We start from the raw sequence: 27,048 nt of genomic DNA, 5'->3' as shown, positions 1-27,048 counted from the left end.
GAAGGATTCCTCGGCACTACCTGAGAGGGTGGACCGGATCCGACGGGAACGGCCGCGCTTGTACTACAGCTCCTCGCTGGCCCCGAAGCAGCGGGTGCCATCCACTTCGAGTCATTCGCGGCCACACGATCCGACCCACGAAGAGCAGGCACCGTTACGCGGCAACTAATAAGCAAAAAACAAAAAACAAACAAAAAAAGAACCACATGAAATGCAGGACACGCGAAAAACATATATAAAAAAAAGCTTGCTTGTAAGCCACGAAGTAATGAAAAGAGTAAAAATATGGAGAGGGGAGAGATTCCCCCACCCCTACGATGGGACGGCACCCCCCCGCTTTGGGCATCGGCGGTACTCACTCGTACGAACCGGCGACTGACAGAAGCAGGAACAGTGCTCCGCTGCGTATCTGCATCCCAACGGTCTCTGTCCGCAAAGGAGTGCCAGTCACCTGAAGTCGCCCGGCTACTGCTGTCGCTTCGTGCCCCCCGAATAAGTTGGCCTTGCGCTCCTCCTAGCAGGATCGAAAGTGCGGAGTACTATCGGTAGGTATTCCCTCAAGGACGTCTACTCCTTTTTGCTTAGCTCCTTATTCCAATTTTCTGCTACGAATGATCCTACAAAAGAAGGATTTTCTTGACCTCAAACATAGCCAATGTTGCTGCGTAATTTTTTAGGGAGGGGGGGGGGGATGGCTTCTGGCATCAGGTTAGGTCTACGAAATTGTGGGAGCGCCACAAACGATTAATTCTTCTAAACAATCAGTTTTATGTTTTTATACATAAGCTTACGCAACATTTTCCTGCACCTGTTTAGTTAAAATGATTGCATTATGGTGCCAAAACGTCTTACAATTTTCACCTTGATAGATAGATTTACAGACTCGAGCAAGTGGTTATTGTGTAGAGCACGTTATAAGTAATTGGTGCAGTTCCAAATTCAGAAGTATGTGCAAGAATTCAGTAGGAGGAAAGGAACGTTCGCGCAGGGGTCTCCAGTATTTTCACTGTTGCCTCTTTGCCAAATATTTCAGTACTACTTCAGTGTACAGATGAAGTGCGCAAAAGCTGCCGCTCAAAATGTTTTGTGCGCTACAAGCTTCGCGAGATAACGTCAAACAAGTGTCTCCATTAGAGCCAACAACGGGTGTCATGTGTAGAAAAAGTTCACCTAGATGAGCTCAAAGTGTCACACACCTGAGAGCCTAAAAGCTCATTGTTCAAGCTCAAGTTCATTGAAGAGTTTCTTGTAGATTTCATCGTCGTTGCAAACGTTGCAAATGTAGACATGATTTTGCAAAGTCGGCCAGGAGGGCCAGGCTGATACATTCCATGAATATAATCAAAAATGAGGGAATCCAGCTTATCTCTCGGAGCCACGAATTGCCATGTACTAGTTGGTTACAACCGATGCGTAGTGAGTGGCCTATGGTCGGTAGACTGAAGCGAAGCTCACTAAGTTGGTACAAAGATCGCACACCCTGGATATTTTGCTACTCACTACTTGCACGAAAAAATTGTATTGCACAAGATCCAACATCTTTTCTGAAGCTGTAGAAGCAATAAACTCAAGTTCATGATACTCTGAGCACTATATAGTATTCCGATTAATGGCATGGATGTTACTCTTCAGTGGTACGTCTGCCAAACCGGCCTCCTCTTTCCGAAATGTTACACTGAAACTCACTCGCATGATGCGACAGATTCACTTATTATGCCAGATTCAACCGCATACTTGGAGGACGAGCATTAACACAAATCTGTCGAATATTTATCTGTATCTAGTTTTGCTATGATTCAGTTAGAACTTTCCATACATATTATCTTGTACAGAAGATAGTCTCGTTGAGCGTTAGTGTTTTTACTTTTACGTGGTTAAAATAACATCTGTGGTTTTACTACGTTCCAGAACCGCGATGTGATTATTAGGCGCCGAGTTGGCGGACTGTGATTAATTTTGGCTACCTGTCACTTCTTAACGTGCGCCCAATGCACTATGCGCGATTGTTTTTCCATTCCGCACCCATCGGAATGCGGCCGCCGAAGCTGGGATTGAACGCCTGATCTTGAGCGTTTCTTGTTTTTTTTTCCTCTTCTTTATTTTACGCGGTATTCTTTGCGGTTCAGTGTTACACGATTTGCCTTGTGAGCTGTTGCTCCACTTGAAGCCGCCAGGAAGTGTGATAATCAAGCCGCGAGGGTTCCAAACTTGAAATTCCGACAGTACCCTGCGCTTGCCTGCCAAGCATGTATGTCGATATTGTTACAGCACGACGGCGACGGAGCTCTTCCGTTCTACTGGATGGATGGACGGATGCTATGCGCACCCCCTTTGAAACGTGGTGATGCGTTTTTAGAACCGTTAGATCAGCACGAAAAGGAAAGATCACGCCACAACCACCCAGGCCGTCCACGTGACGCAGGGACGTTACTGAACTACTTTAATTCCTCAAAGTAACGTGCGTCAGAAAAAGCGCAAAATACAACCTAAACACAACCAACAGAGAGGATAGCGTCGAAATGTAATTTGAAGATAGCAGGAAACATAATTCTGTCACGCGGAAACCCAAAGACCAACCCCTTTTCCAGCAATTCTCCCGTTCATAAAGCTGCTATTACCACCGAGATTTGCGCGCGCCGGCGTGCGCCTATCTCGATGGCCATAAAGCGGGGCGCCCGGTTCCTTGCAAACACCCCTACATGGCGCTCGCCTCCGCCGCATAGTGGCCTACGCGAGAGGCCGCGTTTCTACCATACTCGCGGACAACTTTTATGGCTATGAAGGAAAAGCAATGGGCGCGTGGCTGCTGCACACGTGTTACGGTGCCAAGTAGTCTGACAGCGTTTGACAGTGCTTTTGGCTTCTCGGAAAAAAACCCTGAATTGACGCAGCTTCACGTGCGACGGTCTCGCGTTTGCCCAGACGTAGAAGGGAAAAGCTGCAAAATAAGGCAACTTTTACATTAAATGGTGCGTTTTATCTTCATCAACTGTTGCCAATAAAGCGTTTATGTTTTCTCTTCCCCAGCTTACACTAACGCGAATGAAAGCACGGGACTCTTTTTAGAAGCGCTCTCACTTGTGCACGCTTTGCCTCCGCAGTTTTCCCTCCATTGCCATAGAAACTTGTCCGCAAGTATAGAAAGCTCGCCTTCGTGCACAGCGTTCACCGCCAACGTTTACCGGCAAACATTACGGTTACGTAAGCTGCAGTTGACGGGATTTGTGTGAAGCAGTCGGGGATCTTGGAATTTTATCGCATTCCATGCTGAAATGCGCAGCTTGAGCGTACTCCCAAGTTTTTTCACATAGTTTGCTCTCAGGGACTACCTACCTTTCACGCAAGGAACTTATTTGGGGGACTCCATCGTGGGCGTTCACTGTACGTACAGGGTAAAGAGGTAGCGTCTGAAAGCCATTCTGTGCTTTCTGTTTGCCCAAGAATATTGTTTTGACAGTTAAAAACTTTCGTTGTTTTGAGAGTACTTACAGAAATGTCCAGGAGGGCACCCGCGTGGTGTTTTAACAGCAGAGCTGTTTAAGCTTTTAGTTCCGCGGTGGGGCGTTACCAGAAACCTCAGCCCAGCTGTGCGCCGCCTCATGTTGCCTAGCAACCACCTGCGAGAGCACCAAGCCACATAACCTCCTCGCCCCCCACGCGCGTATGGCGGAGTCGTGATGTCACAAGTGAATAAAAGCTCGGAACAGCGGTCGCGGTGACACACCTCTCACCTCCTCTACTCCATGCGTACGTGCTGCTGCCACGGGAAGACCGAACAAAGTCCGGGTGCCCGAACAAGAAGCGGCTTACTAGGAAGAGCGCCGTACTGCGAAGCGAGAAGCGATGCGCGCCGCCGAACTGATCCGGAACACCGCGCCGAAGCCGTGGCTGAGAAGAGGCGACGCCGAGTCGAGGATCCCGAGTTGCAGTCGAAGCAACGCGAGAGTCAGCGCCTGAACGCTCGACGTCGCCGAGAAAGCGATCTCCCGGCCTGTGACTGCTCGAAAACTTCCAGCGTCAAGTCCGCCAAGGCAGGGGGGAGTCGAGTGCGAACGGCCGATTACAGCGCGAATCGGTCATAGCTGGAATGACGACCATGCTACGACCACGAGGGCATCACGACCACGAACCTCGTATAACCTCGCAAAACCTACAAATAACTTAGGCAAGTCGCGCAAAAGCTAGGTGATCACAAGCTCCGCTGTTGACTCCAGCCTTGCACCACTAGTGCAGGCTGCGAAATTTTTTTATGGACCGCCGACAGCCAAACCTACGTGGACCGCACCGCGTTATCCCTCACAACTCGCAAGCGAGCGCTTCCGAGACATGGCGACTTCGTAAGCCGTCGCCGCCTATAGAGGGGATGGCATTTCTGCTCGCTCAACGCAAGTGGCATGGCGTGATTGGCCGCAAGCGAAACTTGCCGGCGCGCCGGTAACGTCGGACTATAAGTACGCATTTACGTTTTGACAGCGAGTTTCTGCGGTCATCGAGTGAGATGTGTTCAGGTTTGTTTGTGCGAACGTGACATCATCCTTGTTAATTCAGTTGGTACGCCTACGTTTACAGCTTTATACCCGATAAAACTACTCTCCTTACTTCGTATAGCTGTGTGCTAATTTGCTACCGTAGTCGATGCGTGCGACTTACTAAAATAAAATTCTGCTGTAGTAAGTGGATGCTTCAATGGCTGGTGCAAATCCTATTACTAGCGAGTGGCAATGTTGTTGTCCCATTTGGATGTGGGTGCAAATTGTCATAGCGCCACTATGGTTTCCGAGATCACGCGGCGCCCGCTGTGCAATGTCTTCGTTATCCGTGTCCTCTTGCGCTACGTTCTTTCCAGTTAACGACAAACCAACTTGCCCAAATCAGTGTCTCGCGTTACAAAAAAGAAGTAGTTTATTTCACTACTGTTTATTAGTACATCCCAAAAATTAGTATATTCCACAAATTTTATCACTGAACGAAAGATGGGAAAGAAATAAGTTGACATACTGATAAATGAGTAGCAGGGGGAAACAGTGCAATGGAAGCAAAGCGTAGTCGAGCGACTACATATGAAAGTGGAGCCACACCAACGTTGGCTGGCCCAAATGAAAATGATTCCCTGTGTGCCAGTGGAGCGTCGCGAAGAAGATCACTACGGCAAGTCGACGACACGATGGCGACGGTGACAGGACGAACCGTGAGAATGAAATAATATTGATTTTCAAATATAACATTTTGAAATTCGAGAGCGAAATTTGAAGCAATTGAAAAATAACCTTCGAATAACGTTGATTGACAGCTGGTGGAGATAATCATAACATTTTATGGAAGTTATCCGACTGATATCTGGTTTATCGATAAACTTTAGCCAGAAAAGCGAGGTCGACGCGTTTTAGGAAAAGCCATCGACCACAGGAAAAAAGTGGCTTTAGCATGGCTGCTATTGAAGAGTCATGACCCTAAATGCAAATAGCAAAAAAATGTTTTTTTACAATGAGACGGTAAACACGGTGTTCTTGTGCTCAGAAGTCATAATGACTTCCGTGATTACCATCATTAAGTAAAGCTTTTATTATGTGCAGAAAACGACCGAAAGAATCACCTGAAGGTACCTCAAAGTTGGCGTGCTCACCTTTGAATGGCGCCACAAGACCGGTGGCGTCGGCTTCTATTCGTCGTGGCACTAATATAGATTTTGTTTTGCATCGTTTTCTCCAACCGGAACTCGCGCATCTTATTGCTCCCCTGCATGCTAATCATAGGTCATGGCTTTTCCAAGACCCACGAAAGTAGCTTTGTGCCTTTGACATCAATACGGCTTTGTGTGTGCGTGCGTCCGTATTTCAGGAGACTACGTTGATTCTTTATAAATTAAGACAGTAGCGCAAAGATATGGTGAAATCATACTAAGTAACCTAACCTAGCCTAACAGAACGTAGACATCCAGAATGATGACACCTGCGTAAGTTCCCCTACATAATTCCTTCGCCTCACTGTTACTTTCAAAGCAATCCATGGGGACAAGGTTGGCGTTCTTGGACAAGCTTGGTTTCGTTATCCTGCTGTTCTTGTTCTTTCTTCGTGCCTGGGGTACTCAAGCATATCCCGCCTATGCCGGCTAACACGATTCAAGCTGTCTAAGGAAAATGGCTACGTGATATGGCGATGAGACCAACGGTGTTTTGTTAGCAGCCATCTCGCGCAAGCTGTTGAATGTATCTCTTTTGTTGATTAGCCAATTAGTCACAGTTATTTACCTAAAATTATGGTTACTTGAATTTTTGCTTAAGCTCGAACATCAAATTCTGCATTGCATTCGAAAACATCCTATTCAACTGTTGCCAACTCGCAAAACTAACCCCCTCAATTTTTTCCGCGTTTCGCTGTTGTGGCACAAACGCAAATATTAATGCGAAGTGAAGGCGGGCACCCGAGTTTGGCGCGCGCACTACAGCAGCACACTGAAAAAAAGAATTAACGCCAGTTAGTGGCAGACTAGATGACCACCAAAAGTGACAAAGCGACGGTGTCCGTGTAGCAACTAGCTGCTGCTATTACCAAGCAGCCACTGCTTGCTTGCTGAATTATCATCGTCAGCATTGACCCATACCCCCCCTAAGCAAGCAAAAATTCAATGCTTCATCACCCTCATAATGCAGAGGCTACAGGCACTCAGCAAAGTTAAGCGAACATTGCATACATTCATTGGAATTACCCATACAACGTTCAGCACAGCGTACGTTTCAATAAAGAACAAGCTCCAATCATCTGTCATCATCAGCAATGGCTCATGCCCCCGTAAGCGAGAAAAAATGCGATATCTTATACCCCCGTGAGGCCGAGCCTACAAGCGTTCAGCAATCAAGTTTTCAAGCACTCCGCCAACTTGCAAAAATGAGTTAGGAACTAGCGTCCAAACAGAACGCGTATAACATTAAGTTCATAAGACAGATATTGTGCACTTTGACCCGCGTCGGCCATGTCTACGTTCGCACTGCCCCCTCTTTGTCGTCGTTCCAAGCGCTTGCATATCTCCTTTGCTTTCCTTCCGCTCATTCGTGGTGGCGGTCCCGTCGTCCACGCGAATACATATAAAAATCACAGTGAAGGACTTCGTACCTTTGTTCAAAATGTTGTATGACCTCTGTATCATCTGGTAAAACATATTCGTTGATCATCCGCCTTCACAGTGGAATGGCTCAGGACTTTTTATTTATTTACATTTTTTGGTTTGGTCATAGCAGTCTTTTGCCGCCCTAAGCTTGTGTGCCATGCTGTAGCATTAGCATTTTGACATTCGATCTTACGCAATTAGGCAAGTAATTAAATACTTTAGACAATGAATATTTTCCTGAGTAGTTAATAAATGACAACGCAAAAATTCATCTGCGTGCGCAAGGCAAGTGATAATAAAACACCAGTGGTCCTATCAACGCGTTTCCTAGCCTTTATTTTAAAAAACTAAAACAAAAAGAACTAGGCCCTCGGTAGCTAGGATACCCGGTCTCTCAGTGACTATAATGATTCTCGTAATTTTCGAATAACCCTGAGCAACAGTTACTACACTTACAACATAGCAGCATCAATAAAGAAATTGGCAGCGCCTCCGTCCTTCGGAGATAATTCGCGACGTTAACGCCAATCTTGGAATGGTCGTGTAATTGGTGATGATATATTTTATATGCTATGATTCCTTTCATTTATCATTTTCTCTCTTCATCTCAGTCTCTCTCTCTCTCTCCATATGTATATATATATATATATATATATATATATATATATATATATATATATATATATATATATATATATATATATATATATATATATATATATATATATATATATATATATATATATATATAGAGGCAGACGAAGTGATTCTTTGATAGAACGCTTGTGCTTTTGTCTCCGCTTTTTCGCTTTGTTTCCCTGCATTTCTGGGAGCTGCCGCTCCCTCCTTGCGGTAATGGATGAAGAAATCTCCGCGGACTTTCCTGGTGTGCAGCCGTCAGGTCGGCTAGCGTCCAGGAAACGTGGAAGTGCGTCAAGCGATACCGACAGCGAGGACACTGAGATATGTTCGGACAGCTGCGACTCGTCGGACGATGACTTCCAGGTCGTGATGAGTAGATCAGCGAAAAGAAGACTACTGCAGGCATCTTCGTCGCCAAGTGCTTCTACCGTGAAGAGTGCACCGCTGCGCTGGCCGCACACTGTGCTCTTTATGCCCGTGGACCCGGCGACCAATTTGCGGCTCCTCAACAGGCAGGCCCTCTCTTCCTTACTCGAGAGAATCGCACCAAATGAGATTAAAGACGTGCGAATAAACCCGCGGAAAAATGTTCTGGCAGTTGATGTGCTACATCGTAGTGCCCTACAACACCTACGAAATATAACTGATATCGACAACGTAAAGGTGCGATCAATGATCCCTACAGGCGGCGATGGTACTGCGGGCGTCATTTATGACGTCGACGTTGCCATTCCTAATGACGACTTGCCAACGCTGATAAAGCCAACGACAGAAGGCAATTCCATTACAAGAATTTCCAGATTGGGAAACACACGCTGTGTGAAGATTATGTTTGAAGGAGACAGCCTTCCTTCCCACGTCAAAGTAGGACATGTCCGCCATCCAGTACGACCATTCGTACCGAAGCCCCTCCAGTGTTTCAAATGTTGCAAGATTGGCCACGTGAAGGGTGTCTGCGTGAACATTGTAGTGTGCCCGCGGTGCTCTGAGTCCCATTCAGAAGACGCCTGCAACACACATGTTCTAAAGTGCCCGAACTGCAGTGGTCCTCACAAGGCCTCATCAAAGGATTGCCCGCGGATGCGGAAGGAATTCACGATTCTAAAACGCATGGTGCGCGACAATTCGACACATCGAGAGGCTGCTACCGCTGTTCGGCGACGTCGGCATCGACACCGAAAACGTTCAAGAAATTCCGCAACTGAAGATAGGTACACGCCAGCTACAGTCAGAAGGGCTGCCGCATCTCCGCACTGCGCCACCAAGACAGATACAAGGAAAGCGAACAAAGAGGAGAGCCTCGCCCGTCCTGAAGAATGGCCTGAGCTACCGAGGGCACACCTCCCTGCTAAGATACCTCAAAACGCACCGGCTTCAACGGCTTCTGCCACTGTTGAAGCGACGCTGGCTGATGATCTCCAGGTCATCAACATTCTGCGGTCGCTCATGAGTGCCATTCGCGGTATACTTACCAACATGAAGTCTTCGTCTGCGCAAAGCGCACTACAGGTGCTGGACACTTTGAGTCCAGTACTTGCAGCTCTTGGTTAAAATCATGGCTCTCCAGAAGCCGTCGTTTCGTGACGAAGTCCGAAACGCGTCGATATTTCAGTGGAACGCCAGAGGACTGAAGTCACGCATGTCGGACTTTCGACAGTTTGTGTTCACGAATAAGTTCCCAGTCATCGTCATCTGCGAGCCCCTATCAGATAACATCAGACTGTCCGGGTATGAATGTTTCATGTCCGCCACCCACGGAGAATGCAGCAAGATCATCGTATTCATGCGACGTGATCTTACGTATGTCCATCACCCAGTGTCACCTGACCAAGAAAACCAATACGTCTGTCTGACAGTGAGGAAAGGCAAGCTCACTTTCACATTAATTGGAGCCTACATATCGCCCTCAAGTCGGTTGGACTGCGAGAGATTACGGCGAATCACCACAGCGACTCCGCAGCCTTTGGTGATTACTGGAGATTTTAATGCCCACCACCATCTCTGGGGAAGTTCTAAGATAAACTCGAGAGGCAGAAGATTAGTGTCATTTGCCTCCGAACAAGAACTATGCTTGTTAAATGATGGAAGCCCCACCTTTCTACGTGGAACTGCCTACTGTAGCTGCCTGGACCTGACCTTTGTTTCACGCTCCTTCACTAGAAAGGTCAGGTGGTTTCCGGATATTGAAACGCGGGGAAGTGACCACCTACCCACTTATCTTAGGGTTGAAGGGTTGACGGACTCCAGGTTAGCCGCCGTCACACAATGCATCGACTGGCCAATGTTCAAGTCAATTGTCGAAGACGGCTGTCGTGATGACTTGGCCACTAGCCTAGAGGACATCATAAAAGGTGCCCTAGAGGCTGCGAAACATTCACTTCCGAGAACGTCCACACGCACCGAATACGACATTGAGCTAGAGAAGCTTCGTGCAATTCGTCGTCGTGCAGAGCGAAGATACAGGCGCACGAAGTCTGTAAATGACTTGAGGTTGGCCAGAAGAACTCAAAAGAAAATTCAGCGTCGCATGGACAAACTTGCATCACAAAGATGGAAATCATTCTGCGAATCTTTGGATCCACGAAAACCATTGTCTCACATATGGAGAACTGTTCGTGGTCTCCGTGGAACCCCTCAGCAGCGCCACCCTTTTAAGTCTTTGGCCCTTCACCAACAATGCAGCGAGATTGACGTAGCGGAAGCTTTCTGCAGGAGGATTGCTGGCGAAACTAGTTGCGCTGGAACATCGACGCTCCGCCACTCACCGATTTCACGCGACTCCCGCATGGATAGTCCTTTCTCCATGGACGAGCTCGAAGCTGCACTGGCCTTGTGCAAGCGTTCATCTTCACCAGGCCCCGACGGTATAACCTACCGTGCCCTGTGTAATCTGGGTGATGAGGCTCGAAAAGTGCTCCTGCTCCTATTCAACAGCTCCTGGCGGACAGGTACGGTTCCCCAAGAATGGAAGACCAGTCGCATAATTCCACTGCTCAAGCCTGGCAAGTCGCCTGTAGACATTGCATCATACCGACCAATTGCGCTTGCCAGTTGCATCGGAAAACTAATGGAGAGGATGGTTCTAGCACGGCTAGAATGGTACCTCGAACATTACCAGGTATACCCAGATGCAGTGGCCGGTTTCAGGCGGGGCCGTTCTTCCATAGACAACGTTATCGACTTGGTGACGTACGTCGAGCACCAGAAGTCCTGCAAAAGATTATCTGCTGCCCTGTTTCTGGATGTTAAAGGAGCGTACGATAACGTAACGCACGAAGCGATTTTGAACGCGTTAGAGGCAGTAGGACTTGGCGGCAAAGTATATATTTGGATACGTAGCTATCTACATACGAGATCCTTTTTCGTACTTACCGAGGATGGCCCGACCTCCCAGCATTACAGTAACCGTGGGGTGCCTCAGGGCGGAGTACTCAGCCCAACGCTCTTCAGTCTAACACTCATTGGACTCACCGACATCCTGCCAGGCATTGTTAGGCTCTCCATCTATGCCGACGACATTTGCATTTGGACGTCGGCTGTGACGCGACTACAGCTTCGCGCGCGGCTTCAAAAGTCAGCTACTTTGACATCATCCTACCTTCGAGAACAAGGACTTCATATATCATACGAGAAGTGCGCAGCGGTGGCATTTACCAGGAAATCAATGTCGCCATACGTGATATCCGTCGACAGACACATGATCTCGTACAGCACGAGTCACAGATTTTTAGGGGTGGTCCTTGACAAAAATCTCTCCTGGACCCCTCATGTGAATTATATGAAAAAACGCCTGACAGGAATTTGCCATATGTTTAAGTTCCTTGCAGGAAAGACCTGGGGAGTGCCAATACACTCTATGCTGCAACTGTACAGGGTCCTCTTTATTGGATTCCTGCGATACAGCCTACCTGTCATGTCCAACACCTGCAGAACTAACCTGAACATAATCCAAAGCATCCAAGCCCAAGCACTCAAGATATGTCTCGGTCTACCGCGGAGTGCGTCAACGACTGAAGTTATTGCAGTGGCTCAAGATTTCACTATTAGAACGCACATTAGCATTGAAACAATGCGTGTGCACCTAAGACACTTCGCCCGGAACCCTACCCACCACCTAGCAAGTCTCCCAGTAGATAGGCCCGACACGACATTCAGTGCGACTGTCTTCGCGCACCGTGACTCTTTCAGGTCAGGTTACACACCTGCAGCAAGGCCTTCTATTCCTCCATGGTGTATGCGCCGTACTCAAGTGAACCTTACAGTCCCAGGACTTCAGAAAAAGTCGGACTTGCCATCATCAGCGCTCAAGCAACTAACTTTATTTCTCTTGTACGAGAAATACAGCGACTGCACACACGTCTACACTGATGGATCAACTACATCAACCAGTTCCGGCGGCGCTGTAGTTATACCAGCAATGAGAATAACCAAGCGGTTCAACACTTCCCATGTCACTACGTCTACAGCTGCAGAGCTCGCGGCTCTCCGCGACGCGCTTGAAGTGATAAATACTGAAAGTCCTAGAAAATGGGCAGTCTTCTGCGATTCCAGGCCGGCCTTGCAATGTGTGCATTCATTTCTCCGACATGGAACTCACGATCAGCTCACGTGCGAAATCGCGGAGCTTGTCCATCACTTAGGAGAAAAAGGCCATGATATCTCTTTTCAGTGGATACCAGGTCATTGCGGTATCATTGGTAATGAAGACGCCGATAAAGCAGCTCGGACGTCAAACCAAGAAGACCGCTGCGTCCCCATTCCGCTCTCAAGGACCGACGCCGCGAGACAACTTGGCATTCTGGCACGCACGATCTCCTTAGCAGAGTGGAATAATGTACATACAAGACGCACAAGACTGCACCGACTAAACCCATCACTTCAACTCAGACCACCAGCCGGTATGCACCGGCGTGAAGCGTCTCTTCTGTGTCGGTTATGGCTTGGAGTGGCCTTCACGAATGCCTACTCAGCACTAATTGGAATGGCTGATAGTCCTGCATGTGATGTTTGCGCATGCGAGGAGAACATTGACCACATATTGTGCCATTGTCCTCAATTTCAAGCCCAAAGACAGTATTTGTCCGACACATTGAGGAAACTAGACGATCGTCCTCTGAGTGAACTGACAATATTAGAGCACCGTCCCGACCGATCATCGGCTCAGAAGGCAGTGAAGGCACTTTTGTGTTTTCTCAGAACTTCTGGTTTGCTCGAGCGACTTTAACTGAAGTGCTGTCCGTACGCGTACCTACACCTTCTCTCTCCCTTCTTTCTCTTCCCCTTCTCCCTTCCCCCAGTGTAGGGTAGCCAACCAGACTATTGACTGGTTAACATCCCTGCCTTCCTGTATTCTTCTCTCTCTCTCTCTCTATATATATATATATATATATATATATATATATAATGCTGATTATTATGCATGGCGCATCTCCTGTGGCCCGAGTGGGCGTCAAATAGATCCGTTAACGACGGGCACATAGCCAGCGCAGGGAACTGTACCAAGAAGCGAGCTGCTCGCCCACCCACAACGAAAACTTGCACGCGTCCTAGTTCCAAGTAACTGAAGTTGACGTTAAAGAGGTCCATTGAAGAGCGGCGCACAACCAGTGGCATATACCTAGTAACCCAAGTTGGTCCGAAGGTTGGTTTTTAACCCGTTTCCTTCAGCATAGAAGCCCCATGTTCTACACATTAGACGATGGACTACCCATTGACCTAAATTGCCGTGAAATCGGAGAACGGTCCGATTCTGGCACGCGCAGACAGACAGACAGACAGACAGACAGACAGACAGACAGACAGACAGACAGACAGACAGATAGATAGATAGATAGATAGATAGATAGATAGATAGGTAGATAGATAGATAGATAGATAGATAGATAGATAGATAGATAGATAGATAGATAGATAGATAGATAGATAGATAGATAGATAGATAGATAGATAGATAGATAGATAGATAGATAGATAGATAGATAGATAGATAGATAGATAGATGGATGGATGGATGGATGGATGGATGGATGGATGGATAGATAGATAGATAGATAGATAGATAGATAGATAGATAGATAGATAGATAGATAGATAGATAGATAGATAGATAGATAGATAGATAGATAGATAGATAGATAGATAGATAGATAGATAGATAGATAGATAGATAGAATGTTCTGCCCATTAAACCATGCATTGCCCATTGACCTAAATTGTCGTGAAAGGAAAACGGTCAGATCCTCACACAGACAGACAGACAGACAGACAGACAGACAGACAGACAGACAGACAGACAGACAGACAGACAGACAGACGGACGGACGGACGGACGGACGGACGGACGGACGGCCGGACGGCCGGACGGACGGACAGACGGACGGACAGACGGACAGACAGACAGACAGACAGACAGACAGACAGACAGACAGACAGACAGACAGACAGACAGACAGACAGATAGATAGATAGATAGATAGATAGATAGATAGATAGATAGATAGATAGATAGATAGATAGATAGATAGATAGATAGATAGATAGATAGATAGATAGATAGATAGATAGATAGATAGATAGATAGATAGATAGATAGATAGATAGATAGAATGTTCTGCCCATTAAACCATGCATTGCCCATTGACCTAAATTGTCGTGAAAGGAAAACGGTCAGATCCTCACACAGACAGACAGACAGACAGACAGACAGACAGACAGACAGACAGACAGACAGACAGACAGACAGACAGACAGACAGACAGACAGACAGACAGACAGACAGACAGACAGACAGACAGACAGACAGACATATATGTTATCTATCTGCGGGGGTCAATAGCGGTGTTCGTTTTAAGAGCGTTAGTTCTTACTCATCATGTTTCTCGATTTCTTGGGGTTTGCTACCACTTCCTTCAGTCCGAGGAATTGAAGATGGCGGCCCCTATAGTAAATCGATATAGCAGCCTAATTGGTGATTGATTGGTGATGTCATAAGTATATCAAAGTGGTGATTGATTGTTGACGTCACTGAATATCCAAGATGGCCGCCAATTGATGAAGTCACCAATAAATACAAACTGGTGGCCCCTATAGTAAATCAATAGCTGCCCATTTGGTTATTCATGACGTCATGTGACTGTGACCTCATAATCCAAGATGGTGGCAGAATTCTGGTGCCATTGATGATGCTGTAACCCATTTATTTATTTATTTATTTATTTATTTATTTATTTATTTATTTATTTATTTATTTCAGTACTCTCAGGGCCAGACGCATCACACAGAGAAGGGGCATACAAAATCGGCGGCAGATTTCTTAAGTTTGTTGCATTATGGCGGATAGAAGTGAATCCACATGATTATGAAAGGTGAAAGATGGCGGCATAGTTTGGAAATCTCAAATCCAAGATGGCCACTGAATTCTGGTGCTAATGACGACGTCATAATCCAATATGGTGGCTAGAAGTGAACCCACGTGACTATGACGTCATAACCAAAGATGCTGGCATACTTTCAAAATCTGAAATCAAAGATGACTGCCAAATTTGAGTGCCAATGATGATGTAACGGTCTAATATGGTGCATAGAAGTGGAACCATGTGATTATGACGTCATGGGACAAAATGGTGGCATAGTTTTGGGTTCCCAAATCCAAGAAAGCGGGTCTTGGTGTGATGTCATGGCCGAGACAATAGCCACTAAAATAAGCTGTGCCCGTACACCCATTTCGCATTTATCATGTCCGCGTATCCCACTAACGTTCTGTCAAAATCGGCCGCTGAACTGAAGTAACATTTAATGGAATAACTTATTTTACGTTGGCATCGCGCTAGTTTATCTGCCGAAATGCCCAGGGGGCACATAGCTTACCCGGCCGCCGGCTTTGGATTTTTTAGATAACGTACTTCATTTCTGCTTTCCTCATACGCTCCTTCCCTCCGCAGCCAGACGTGAGACCCGAGAGTGCCGCCATGCGACTCAGCCTGACCGTGGCGTTCCTGGCGGCGGCGCTCTGCAGCTGCCTGCTGGTGGGAGGAACCTCACCGGCCTTGACGCGCCGCCAGCAGAACCAGCCGTCGCACGACACCCTGTGGCAGAGCCTGACGCGCTACTCGCCCATCGCGCTCGCCCTCTCGCTCATGGCGCTGCCACTGCTGCCGCTGGTCTTCACGGGACCCGCTACCCTTGCAGGCACCGGGCACGCCATCAACGCGCTCAACCTCAACCCGGGTAAGTTAACTAGCAGCGTTAATTTCAAAACCTGTCATGTCTCGATTCAAAGGAACAGAGCCGAAACAACGCTCTATTGTCCTGACAGACAGCCTCATGAAATGGCGAATAATCTAAAGAGGGGTAATGCAGCGAGCTGAAGTAACCTTACCCTGCACCTGCACCGGAAACGTAACCAACGGACACGGCTGCCGTTTCTAAAGGGGCTAACATATTCTGGGAGAACCGGCCTGTGCCCGTCAGCTCAAGATGCTCGACACTAAGTGGTCTTCCGCGCTTTGGTGCTTCGGATGCCACGTTATCTTTCGGTCGCCTCCTGTCGCGAGGTTGTCATCTGATGCTCGCACGTAAGCGGCACGTCTGTCAGCCGTCAATGTGGTGGCACGCTTGACCCGGCAATATTTTGCGGACACATTTGCTTCACACTTGTAGTGTGCGGTGACTTCTTGGTACGCGGAAAGCTGAACTGTTTCTGCTGCATAAAATCCCCCTAAGGCGTACCTTACTATTTCTGATATGCGCTAAATTGGTTGATACGGCAAAAAATTCTGGTTTAAGTACGAGAATTTAAAGGTAAAGCCCACTGAAGGGCCCCATTGATACGCTAGAGTGAAGCATCGATCGCGGTTAGTTCACAAAACCAATCACTCATTGTATCAACGCGATATTAAATAACCTAAAGCCCAGCAACCTTTTATGGAAGTTCTCGTAAGCATGTGTTGGCCATGGAGTGAAATAATATTATTAGGTTGTTTAGGTTTTTCTTGGTGGCGAATAACGTTGGAATTGCCTGAGAGTAAATTAGATGTATCCGGAAATCACGCTCCTCCAGGCTTCTCTAAAAATCAGTACAGTCGCTCCTACAGCGAGAATAAAAGAGAGACGGTACACGAAGCACGAGGAGTGACGCTGCAGGCATGAAGCTCTGACACCAGCTCATCGCGATGTCGTGTATTTTAACGACTTATGCTTGGATCAAATTACCCGTTTACTGATAACGAAGCACCACAGCAGCTCATTATAAGAGAACCAGGAAGTCTGCTTAGGTAGTATCGAGGACTGTACCTGTGCCAGAAAGGCCCAAATACGAGACAATACCTTAAAATCTGCTACATCAAAACGCGCGGCTCTGACGTAATGTCGCGGAGTTGAAAAAAAAACTGAACGTTTTAGCATTCATTTTATTTTCACTAATAAACACTGTAATCTACGTCGTTATTTACTTTTAAGGTTGTAAATTATTTTACAGCGAACACCATTTTTGTTCCAACTTTTAAAAATAAATTTTCCAGAGCTTACTATAACACTTTCAACTCAGTTAGCGCTGTTGTTTAGCGTTCCTTTAAGTTTGCCAAACATAACTGAGTTTGTCCATACCAACTCGTGTATTCAAGATCCTACAACAAGGCAAGCTTCGGTGAGGCTTCACTTGACGGAAAACGAGAAAGAAACCATTCAAGAAGAGAAAAAAAAACTGTAGCGCGATCTTTGCTGCAACGTCATTAGAATGCTTTAGGGAAGCACGACGAGTGATCCACGATCACCGGGTGTGCGTCGAGGCAGTTTGCGTGTCAGTTGGAGCAGATGCGCGTAGATAACGTCCGAGAAACTAATGCCAGGAAGCGGCGGTACTCTCATTGCGATTGCATAACGAGCGGTACTCAGCCTTTCCGACGTTCCGGCTTTGAAGTACTTCCTTTGGAGGTTCGCGATACAACGCTGGTGGATAAGTTAATTTTTTTTTATCCTCGGGGAAAACCGTGCATTGCGAAGGGCCAGCAACACGGGCAGTCCTCACGCAGCAGTTGACCGTCAACTTGGTCATACAGATTCGTTCCTTTTATTAATATGCCAGTCACTATTTTTGCAAGCAACTACAGCACACGTGTTCCCTCTACAGCTCCACATCTTGCAGCATGAATGAAGCACAGTGCGTTAGCGAACACACTCTTGCCTGTCCGGAAGCTGATCGCACAGGACAGGGAAGTAGTGCTAATGGTTTTGCATTCGCGCGCTTTCGCTGAGGCAATCTTCAGCACGCCATCCAAAGCGCCATCTCGTTTCTCCGGAGCAAACTCCTCCGCGAAAAGGGTCTATAGCACCAGGAGGCTTAACTCTGTTCGACATAATCGAAATAATAATACTTTCTACATACAACTTGAACATCTAATGTTGGCTCACCGCCCCTAAAGCACAGCGACCTCTTCATCAAATTGTGCATAATATTTCGCGAATTCTTTGACAGCTGCGTAGACATTTCACATTGTGCGTCCGCGCGAAATTGTGTTCACATTTTCTTAATTTCGGCGTAGCGTGTGAGCAATGCAGTGCATAAACTTAGACATTGGATGACGATAATGTTGTGGCCTTTGGGGTGGATAAACACAAATAATGCACATTATGAAAGTAAACACAACTGCACGCACCGCCATTAGTTGTAAAGCATTTAGTTCCCCGCTTCACTAAATATTCGCCTCATAGATTCGAAATAGTGAGTTGGATTTCCATGACTTACTTCTCTCTCTCTCTCTTTCTTGCAGTCGCAAAAAGCATATAGGGCAATGCGGACTCTTCAAGTGGATTACATGAAATATAGAACGTCCTTATGCAACCAGTCGCAATCTACACGAGGCTAAATAAAGAAGTTCACTAATTACCCTTTTATTTATTGACATTACGACGCATCCTCTAATTGTATTATAGCCGAGCACTAATGAAATCACATATGCTTAGCAGATCTTATAAGCCCAATGCCACGTTTTAGATATCTGTCCACAATATTTGTTAGTAAACGTATGGCGCCCCAGCTACAGGCGTTCCAACCTGCTCTACGCGGCACGCTTTTGGCAAATTTTTATATGGAACACCAACTTATTTCGTAGCACATTTTAGGCCAGTCATTTAGAAAGTGAACGTGCATTCAGCAAACATGACTTCATTAGTACTCGGTTTCAATTTCTCAATTTCCACGTGTTCTGAAGATAATGATTAGAAAGTGAGTTAGTAAATTGTTGGAAATTAGCCAGCAGGACAGGGCGATTGTTTATCAAGTTGATTTGCTCTTCACCGACAAATGTATTTGAAAACGTAGACTAGCGTTATCTGTCATAGTTTTTTTTTTAAATCTGCATTAGCAAAAAGAAAACAAGCAGGGGAAAATAACCGTTGTTATAACCAGCGTATGCGGAGCTGCATTTTTTAATGGCAGTAATAGTAGAGCGGTAGATATTCCTAAGGCGCTCTCCCTATAAGTTCTGTCTAGAATGAGCCAGTTCGCAAGGCCATCGCGCTTACGTGAGTGTCGCGGTTGCGCTTTAACATGTAGCTTATTGTAGCATCGGTTAGAAAAGGAGTCATCTATACAGCCCGAAGGCTCGATAAGTGCAGTAGCGAAATCAGCGCCGGTGCGCCTTAATGTACTATGAAAATGTCCGTCCTAATATATTTCATGTACCCAGAAACTCTTTACCATGAGGAGTTGCTAAACTGTAGACTATTTGTGCATATGAAAGTCTGCCATCTTTTGGATGTATGTATCTATGGGTTAGAGAGTAATAATATACATTAGTTTTTAAACATCAGTTAGTCCTAAGGTAAACGCAACAGCGCAGATTTTTTTCCGGGTCGTTAAGGCTGTTACAATTAGGTTTAGTTGAAAACTCAAAAAGCAGATGCATTGGCGGTGCTTTCGTGAAGTTACCAAACTCTATTAGTGTTCGAACTGGTTACAGTGTTACCCTACACAACAATCTCCCTTTTGGGTCTGTAGATTCATAATCTTAGGCTTTATTTTATGTTTCATCGGTGTGGCCGCAGTATTGTGTTGGCGTTTTTCGGGGTTGACTGAATAGACGGATTCACTTGCAGCAATGAATGGCCACGCGTATACCGCGGATCGCCAACCATGAAAGCCTAGCACATTCTCATCATCATCGTCATCCTATTTCATGTTCCCTGCAGGACGAAGGCCATTATCGTCGATCTCTAAATACAATTGTCTTGCGCCATTCAACGCCATCCTGTGAATAAGAAGTTTCGTTTCACGGCGCCTGCTAATTCTCTGCCACATTCAAATGCACACCAGGTGTCTCTCAAAGTTGGCACAAAAAATCCGCAGCTCATCGTTTTTTTTTTTTTTCTAATTGGACGGATCGGTCATCTCATTACTTATGCAGCCCGGCCTTACCAGACTGGTGGGGCCAACTGAAAGCGAATTTGTAAGCAATCTTTTATACAACTATGTATAAAAAAGGCCGAGTTTCACGTCCCTTATTTTTATGTTCCAACGCCAAAGGTTGCAAAAAAATAATATTGATAGTGTATGAGGTGATATGTATTTATAATGTGTTTAGGTATAAGAAACAGGCGTCGTTGTTTGACTTCATGTACGTTCACTTTATTTGGTATTTTGTCGCAATAATTCTCAAGAAATATGTCAACCACAGAGCAGAAAAGGTAGTAGTTTAAGCATCGTCTAAATGATTGAGGTCGCGGCTGAGCATTTTGCTTCTCGCTTGCAAAATTTTATCAACTCTTTGTCATACGTACTTTCATTGAATCTCATTAAGCGTCGAAAGTGTGTGTAGTCAGCTTTACGAAAGCACGATGGCCAGCTTAAATGCTCACCACTGCTATGCAGGGAAACTCGCGCTTAGAATTTAGGAGAAATCAGGCTGGCGGAAACCACACACACTGCTGCATATTTGGCCGCGCGCGGCTTCCCCGTCATATAGCGTTCGGGCTATGCATATGGTGTACCTCGCTATGATCTATTCATGTGATGTTTTGGATCCTCTCGTACATTTCCTTTTTGTCTTCATTTTAATTCGAGAACATTTCGTGCGCGCTTCAGCCAGCGCGGGGCTATCCAACAGAAATAACGGGCCGATACCGAAGGCGGTGCAGTCTAACACAGCGTCTCGAAGTGCGAGCTGACACGAGAGAAGACTGTGAGAAAGTGTCACGTGACACACGCGCCAGAAGTTTCAAAGGGTGACTTTCGCGCGAGAGAAGCATGCATGCGATTGCAGCCTAGTGGTTGTAGCATTAGGTTGCTGTGCTGGAAGGCAAGAGATTCGATCCCACCATCTGTGACGCGTTCCTTTATAGCATTATTGGCCGACTTCGCCCGCTTTGGAGGTATCTAACAGAAAACGTTGAGGTGTCATTGTACTAGAGTGCGTCACGGTATGCGAGAAATAGCGAGCTGTCAGAGCTGGCGAAGAATAGAAACGTCAAGTTGATGAGCGAGCAAGTTCTCCTGTGACGAACTCACGCGCAGCTGTAGAAACATCACAATTAAGTATGCCACATCGCTTACCCATACAGTTAGTGGCGTTAAGTTCTGACCTTTATGTTTCTCTTTAGGAGGCGGGAGGGGACTTTTTTTTTGTCAATGGACTTTATTTTGGATGTATTGTATAGCCGGTCTTTCGGCGGCTTAGTTTCTCCATTACTTCATAACTTAGTAAGCAGCAAGCACATCGCATTAATTTTTTTTTCTTCATCGCAACTCGTTCGATTGAGCTCGCAGTAAGTTCTGCATATTAGCTTCCATAACCCTATGTGCAATTTTCCCCCTGGGCTCTGCACCCGAATGCAGGCATGCTGATGAAGCGGTCGGCTGAATCCTCGCAACTGTCTCCGTCCAAGTCGGCCGCGGCTGGCCACCCGGCCGCGGGTCTGTTCAGCAGCGCCCCGGCGATGGTGGCCCTCCTGACGCGCTTCGACGAAGTGCTCCAGAAGTACGACGTCACCGAGCCCGATTGCAGGCTGCGGCTCGCCTGCGAGCTGCACCGGGACGGGCTCAGCCCGCAGGCTGCAACCATCGCCGACAGGCTCGTGCGCCTCTTCGGGTGAGTGCGTACACGTGCCTGAAGAGATGATGTTGAAGGCACACTAAACGAGAAACGGGAAGTTATACTGAGCCAGCAGATAACGTTTCTATGCTCTGTTTCCGGCGTAGCACAGCGCAAGTAGGGCGGTAGTTGCGCTCCGCCCATTTCCCAGTGCAGTTGCTTTTTTTCCGTTTGCGACAGCCCCTATATAGTACAATTGGTTGAGAAAAGCTTACGTCTAATCACGCATTACTTCTGCGCTTTTGTGCTTTCTGTGTTCTATCTACTATGATTTTTTTTTCGCGAGCACAAGCACAGGAGTGTGGCCACTGGTCGCGGATACGTGTCACTCCGCTCCTGCGGTGCTAAACAATTTCAAAAGCGTGGACGAATCCAGTGTAATACTTACGCAACATTCTGCGAGACGAATGGCCATCAAATTTAATTTATATGTAATCGCATGACACATGGCTATGTCTTTCATTCACATGTGAGGTACTATTTTTTGGTCGCGGAGGCGAACAGGCGAACAGTCTTTCCAACGCGTCGTAACGTCGCTTGCTATGTATGAAAGCGAGCGGACTTTTACTCTAAGCGGTGGCTTGATATGTCGGTAAATACGCGACAAAGAAAGACCGATAGTGACACATCTTTTGGATGTTTGCGTACCAGCTTTCCGTGACACCACGCATTCTGACGGCGTCTTCTACTATCTACTATTGGTCATACATCCATAAGGAAGGAACACGCCTCATTCAAAATGAAGCGAAGACTTCACCTAGGAAGCTTTTACACTTCCTGGCGCTGAAATGGTCCAAGCACTGAAAACGTAAACGTTGAGATTTGTGACGTCACACCGATGTGGTTCGTCATGCTTTCGGCGAGAAGGTCGAAAAATAAATGTTTTGCCATCATCCATTCCATGCAGTGTGTACGTCATATGTTGCAACATAACAGACAGTTTAGAATCGCGTTTGCCACCTTACGTACGTCAAACGTAAGCACCTTTGCGGGAGGTTACGGTGCGAGTACCCCTCCCTCCCCCCCCCCCCCCGTGGAGTTTTTCCCCATATGTACTAGAGGGAAATCTGGCGCTGCTGCGCCGTGGTATGCATGGGACTGCCGGTATATTGTGACGTCGGACTGGCATCGTTCTCGGAGAGCCAGCCAGACCCCGTTCGGTCTGTAACAATGATTCATATTCTACTAAAACTGCACATAAAAAGCTGTTTTAGCGTTATTATTATACAAGAACATGGTCTGTTTAACTATGAGAACTTCTTATTGCATGTACAATATTATATGATACGTAAAAAGTATCAGCGGGCCGCTAAAGTTGGACGACAGACTACAAGATTCGCACTCACGTTAAAATAGTTTGTCCTCGGTTCTTGATTTTATCCCCTTCGTCATGCATTGTAGGTGAGTAAAGATGCAATCTGCGAGAATGAAACATTTTATGAAGATTTTACTATAAGAACGCGTTATTTGTGTAGCCGTATCCACGTTTTAGACGAAGCCTCTTACAACACCAGCCAACACAAGCCTCGCAGACACATATACTGCCATTCCCATGACGGCACGGCGCCCCTTAAGAAACTCACATAGACGGTGGCGCCAGATTTCCCTCTAGGTGTCATCGGTAGAAACACTATTCCCCCCCCCCCTTTCATGTCCTTTAGTTTACCGCATGGAACGCAACCGTAAAGAAGACGTTATAAAACAAGGCGCCGTCTGGAGCCTCGTGCGAAACGTATCCAAGCCGAGACGGTCCGTTAGCAACCATCCTGCTGCTGCTATGGGGACGCGTCTCGTTAGGCCTACGGGCGCCAGAATCTCCGAACGATCTCAGAAAATTGATGCGCTATGCGCTCATAACTAACCTTTCAGGTGAGTTTAGACAAAGTGAAAGCTCATTACAATAGTTACTGGTGTTCAACACGAGTAAGAGCGTAGCCACCTCGAGAATTCACGCTGAAGCGAGAGTCAAGCGTGCCGCCATGTTGGACAACGCTATTTCTTAGCGTCCGTAAACATTACAAACGTTTAACTCGCAAAATAACGTACGTTATCATTGCGCACGTAAACCACAGAAATCCAATAACGCTCGGAACATGCGCAGTGAGGGCGACGCCATTTCTTTACGTACGTAACGCATGTACGTTTCGTTGCAAACGCTATTCTAATTCTAAAACTGTCTAATATTATTATACGGAAAGTTATCATCCAATTGCGCACCGCCTACCTATACAGGGTGTCCCAGCTAACGGTAGCCAAGTTGTTAAAAGTTAAACTGCTGCAAGATACGATATTAAGACCTACGGTGTTCGTTCGTCAGTTGTCTTCACCACCAAACTAATTTTCGCATGATAACTACTCGGCTAATTACCCAATATTACAGCGAATCTGTATATGGCTAGCCGATTCGTCCGTCTGTCCGTCCGTCTCCCGGTCGCCTGTACGCCGAAAACTCCTCAACTCTATGCGCATGTGCGAAAGAAGAAAAGCTAGAGAAACAGAGGCGCGTGATTAGCCAACACCACCTAGACAGTACAAGGCCTGTTTACTACGATCCATGAAATCACAATACCTGTCCCAAAGTTGCCACTGACAAGGCTGGCGTGATGACAGCGGTGAAGTCAAAATCCCTATTGCCTACTCGGTAGCATCCCCATTAGATTTTATAGCAGTCGGGCCACGTAACAAGACGTCGTGGATCGGAATGAATAGGCATTTTGCCATCTAGGTGCTGATGGACTAGCTGCGCCAGTAGTGAGGTCGTTGCTCTCCGTCGCATCCGAACGCATGCGCAGTAATTTCTTTCTGGCTCCGAAATAGGCAGGACAAGCGTCATACGTACTCGGTAGGAGTACGTATATGATCTCTTCTTCCGACACCGGCTTGTCATGCGTAGAAATAAGGTTAGGGTAAATGAAAGGGGACGAACGTGAGAGAAATCGTTTCGGCCAGTTTCATTAATTGATATTTTAGTATATCTACATTTCTTTTAATAATACTAACTTTTCCTATGCCTTCTCTGGCTCGATTGCTTCTTTCTTTTTTGCTTGGTATATTTGTTATGCCTCGCACCCCCTTATTCTTCGCGTTCTGTTGCTGTTGTATTAATCTTTACTTTTCGTTTTTTCGTCCCCACACTCCTGCGGCAAAACAACGCAGCGTGGAGCAACGCATCGAGCGGTCCAGCTTCGGCCCCGGGACAAAGACAGCGGTCCGGGAACTCCTGAAGGCGGCCCGCCACGGCCTCGGTCGGAAAGACTGCGCGCGCATCTACGCGCGCTGTCCGTACGCCCCTCGGGAGATGCTGAAGAGCCGAGTGCAGGGCTAGCCAACAACGACCTGGAACGACCTGCGCTATCGCAACATCCCTTTCACCGCCGTCATCGTCGTCAATCACGGACCCGTGGCGAGGGCCACTTGCCCGCACACTGGCTCAGAGTGGATTGGAGCCCAACGACCACTTTGATCGCAACGTGGCTTAAGCGTCGCGCTTGCTCAGTGGCTATGACGTGCTGCCACAAGGCATGAGGTCACGGGTTTTATACCACCACCTTTTGATGCCGGCTAAATGAAAAATACTATCATGTACGCGTAGATTTAGCTGCACGAAAACGAGGCCTAGAGAGTCGCGGATAGCAAGGAGAATGCCACAACGGCATATTTCGGAGCTCGTGTGCTGCCCAGACGAATTAAGTGCGAGCAAACACATATCCGCTGACTCAGTGTGCCCCACATGGGCACGCTACAGCACGCAGCGCCGCACGTGCGAAAAGTCAGAAGTCGAGCAACAAGAGAAAAGAAAGATCGCAAGGTCGTGAGTGTGATTGCCCACCGCCGCTGCTGCCGTTCGGATGGATGGAATGGAAGAACGCTTGTGCACTCAGATTTCACGGGGGACCGAAATCGTTCCGGAGCCTTACACTACAACCCTTGTGCAATTGCGGGATGCGAAACCCCGTTTATTGATCAATTTCTTTTTTGAAATGTGGGTGCAGATGACAGGGAAATGTGCCCGATACGTCGGGGCTCAACTTTTGCTTTGCAGCTCGCCGTCAAAGGCAGGCAGACTTGAGTGCCGTTGGCAACGGTTGGATGATAGCTATTTATTATGGGAAGATACACTGATTCTATTTTCTTTTTTTGTAGCAAGGACGTAAGCTGCGTTATGGATTTCGGCACCAGTTTTGCGGAAGTCACATGAAAAACGTGGTTTTTCGCGTTAGAATGGCAAGTACATTGCAAGTACTCGAGCGCACATTGACAAATCCTCCATATACTTGGGTAATTCTGACCTTCTCTAGATTTCATGCACTGCGTAAGGATAATTCACTCCACAAAGCCACATCTGCGCAATCAGTGCTGTTCATTTAATTTCTACTTGCTGGTCATTTCTTTTATTCCCATGGTATGAACACATTTTCTTAAGCACAGCGACAAACGGATCATTCACTTCTGGGTAATGCAACTGATTGTTAACTGGTCTGAAGTCGCATTCACGGCCCAGTGAACTCCTAAAGTTAATCGCTTCGCAAGCACTATATCGTGTGTAAGGGTCTTACAATGAAATTATGTCGCGTAAGTTTCTTGAGTTTCCGAAGTACGTATATTCCGTGTAACTCTCACAATAGCCGCAAAGCGTATATCAACTGCATCCTCCTGAGTTACTCGATCGGATGAAAAAAAAATGTCTTCACCAGTCAAATAAGCTTAAATGCCCTTAATATTTAGATGCGGCATGCATCTGAATGCATTCCCTGATTAATATTTCATTTTTTTTGCTTCTATGACAGAAGAGCCAGATAAATACACGATATCTTTTAGAATTGTTTCCTTCTTCAGCAAAGAAAATCTGCGTGGAGAAATCACCGAACTTTCCATGTTCTTGTAATCGTAAGCCAATCACTTCATCACACTTTATGGGTCATGTGCGCAAGGACGCATTATTTATTTTGGGTTTACCACTGCTGGCTTTACCGGTGGGATCTCGAGAAATTTTCGGAAGGTGCATGTTTGGTTATGGAAGGACGCAACAGTATCTCTTCGAATCATTCAGGCTGGTTCCTGAAGGAGACTTAAAAGTCACTACATTATCGCCATAAGCACTCGCGGTGTTTTTTATGTAAAACCTCACATGACATATCTGTTTTGTTTCGTCGCCTCACATGCAATAGAGTGCGCGAAGGCTGCTTCGCGCGAATATTAAACTGACTTTCCATGCTT

The 27,048-nt window shown here is 46.7% G+C and overlaps 1 protein-coding gene across 1 annotated transcript; it reads left to right on the top strand.

Moving 5' to 3' along the window:
- Window positions 1-27,048, top strand: Osi17 (DUF1676 domain-containing protein Osi17). The gene is made up of 4 exons (XM_065433113.2): window positions 1-545; window positions 15,688-15,973; window positions 21,576-21,828; window positions 24,988-27,048. The coding sequence occupies exons 2-4, from the start codon at window positions 15,715-15,717 to the stop codon at window positions 25,154-25,156; spliced, it is 681 nt and encodes a 226-aa protein (XP_065289185.1). The 5' UTR covers window positions 1-545; window positions 15,688-15,714; the 3' UTR covers window positions 25,157-27,048.

This window comes from Dermacentor albipictus, chromosome 1, assembly GCF_038994185.2.
Source record: "Dermacentor albipictus isolate Rhodes 1998 colony chromosome 1, USDA_Dalb.pri_finalv2, whole genome shotgun sequence".
Classification (NCBI taxonomy): domain Eukaryota; kingdom Metazoa; phylum Arthropoda; class Arachnida; order Ixodida; family Ixodidae; genus Dermacentor; species Dermacentor albipictus.
The sequence above is the reverse complement of the archived record's forward strand: the minus strand, read 5'-3'. Positions and strand labels throughout refer to the sequence as shown.

Bases quoted from the DNA above. Each gene is read 5' to 3' on its own strand.
- Osi17 (XM_065433113.2), top strand. From the start codon at position 15,715: ATGCGACTCAGCCTGACCGTGGCGTTCCTGGCGGCGGCGCTCTGCAGC. The intron at 15,974-21,575 runs GTAAGTTAACTA...ACCCGAATGCAG, and splicing joins CGCGCTCAACCTCAACCCGG to GCATGCTGATGAAGCGGTCG. The intron at 21,829-24,987 runs GTGAGTGCGTAC...AAAACAACGCAG, and splicing joins AGGCTCGTGCGCCTCTTCGG to CGTGGAGCAACGCATCGAGC.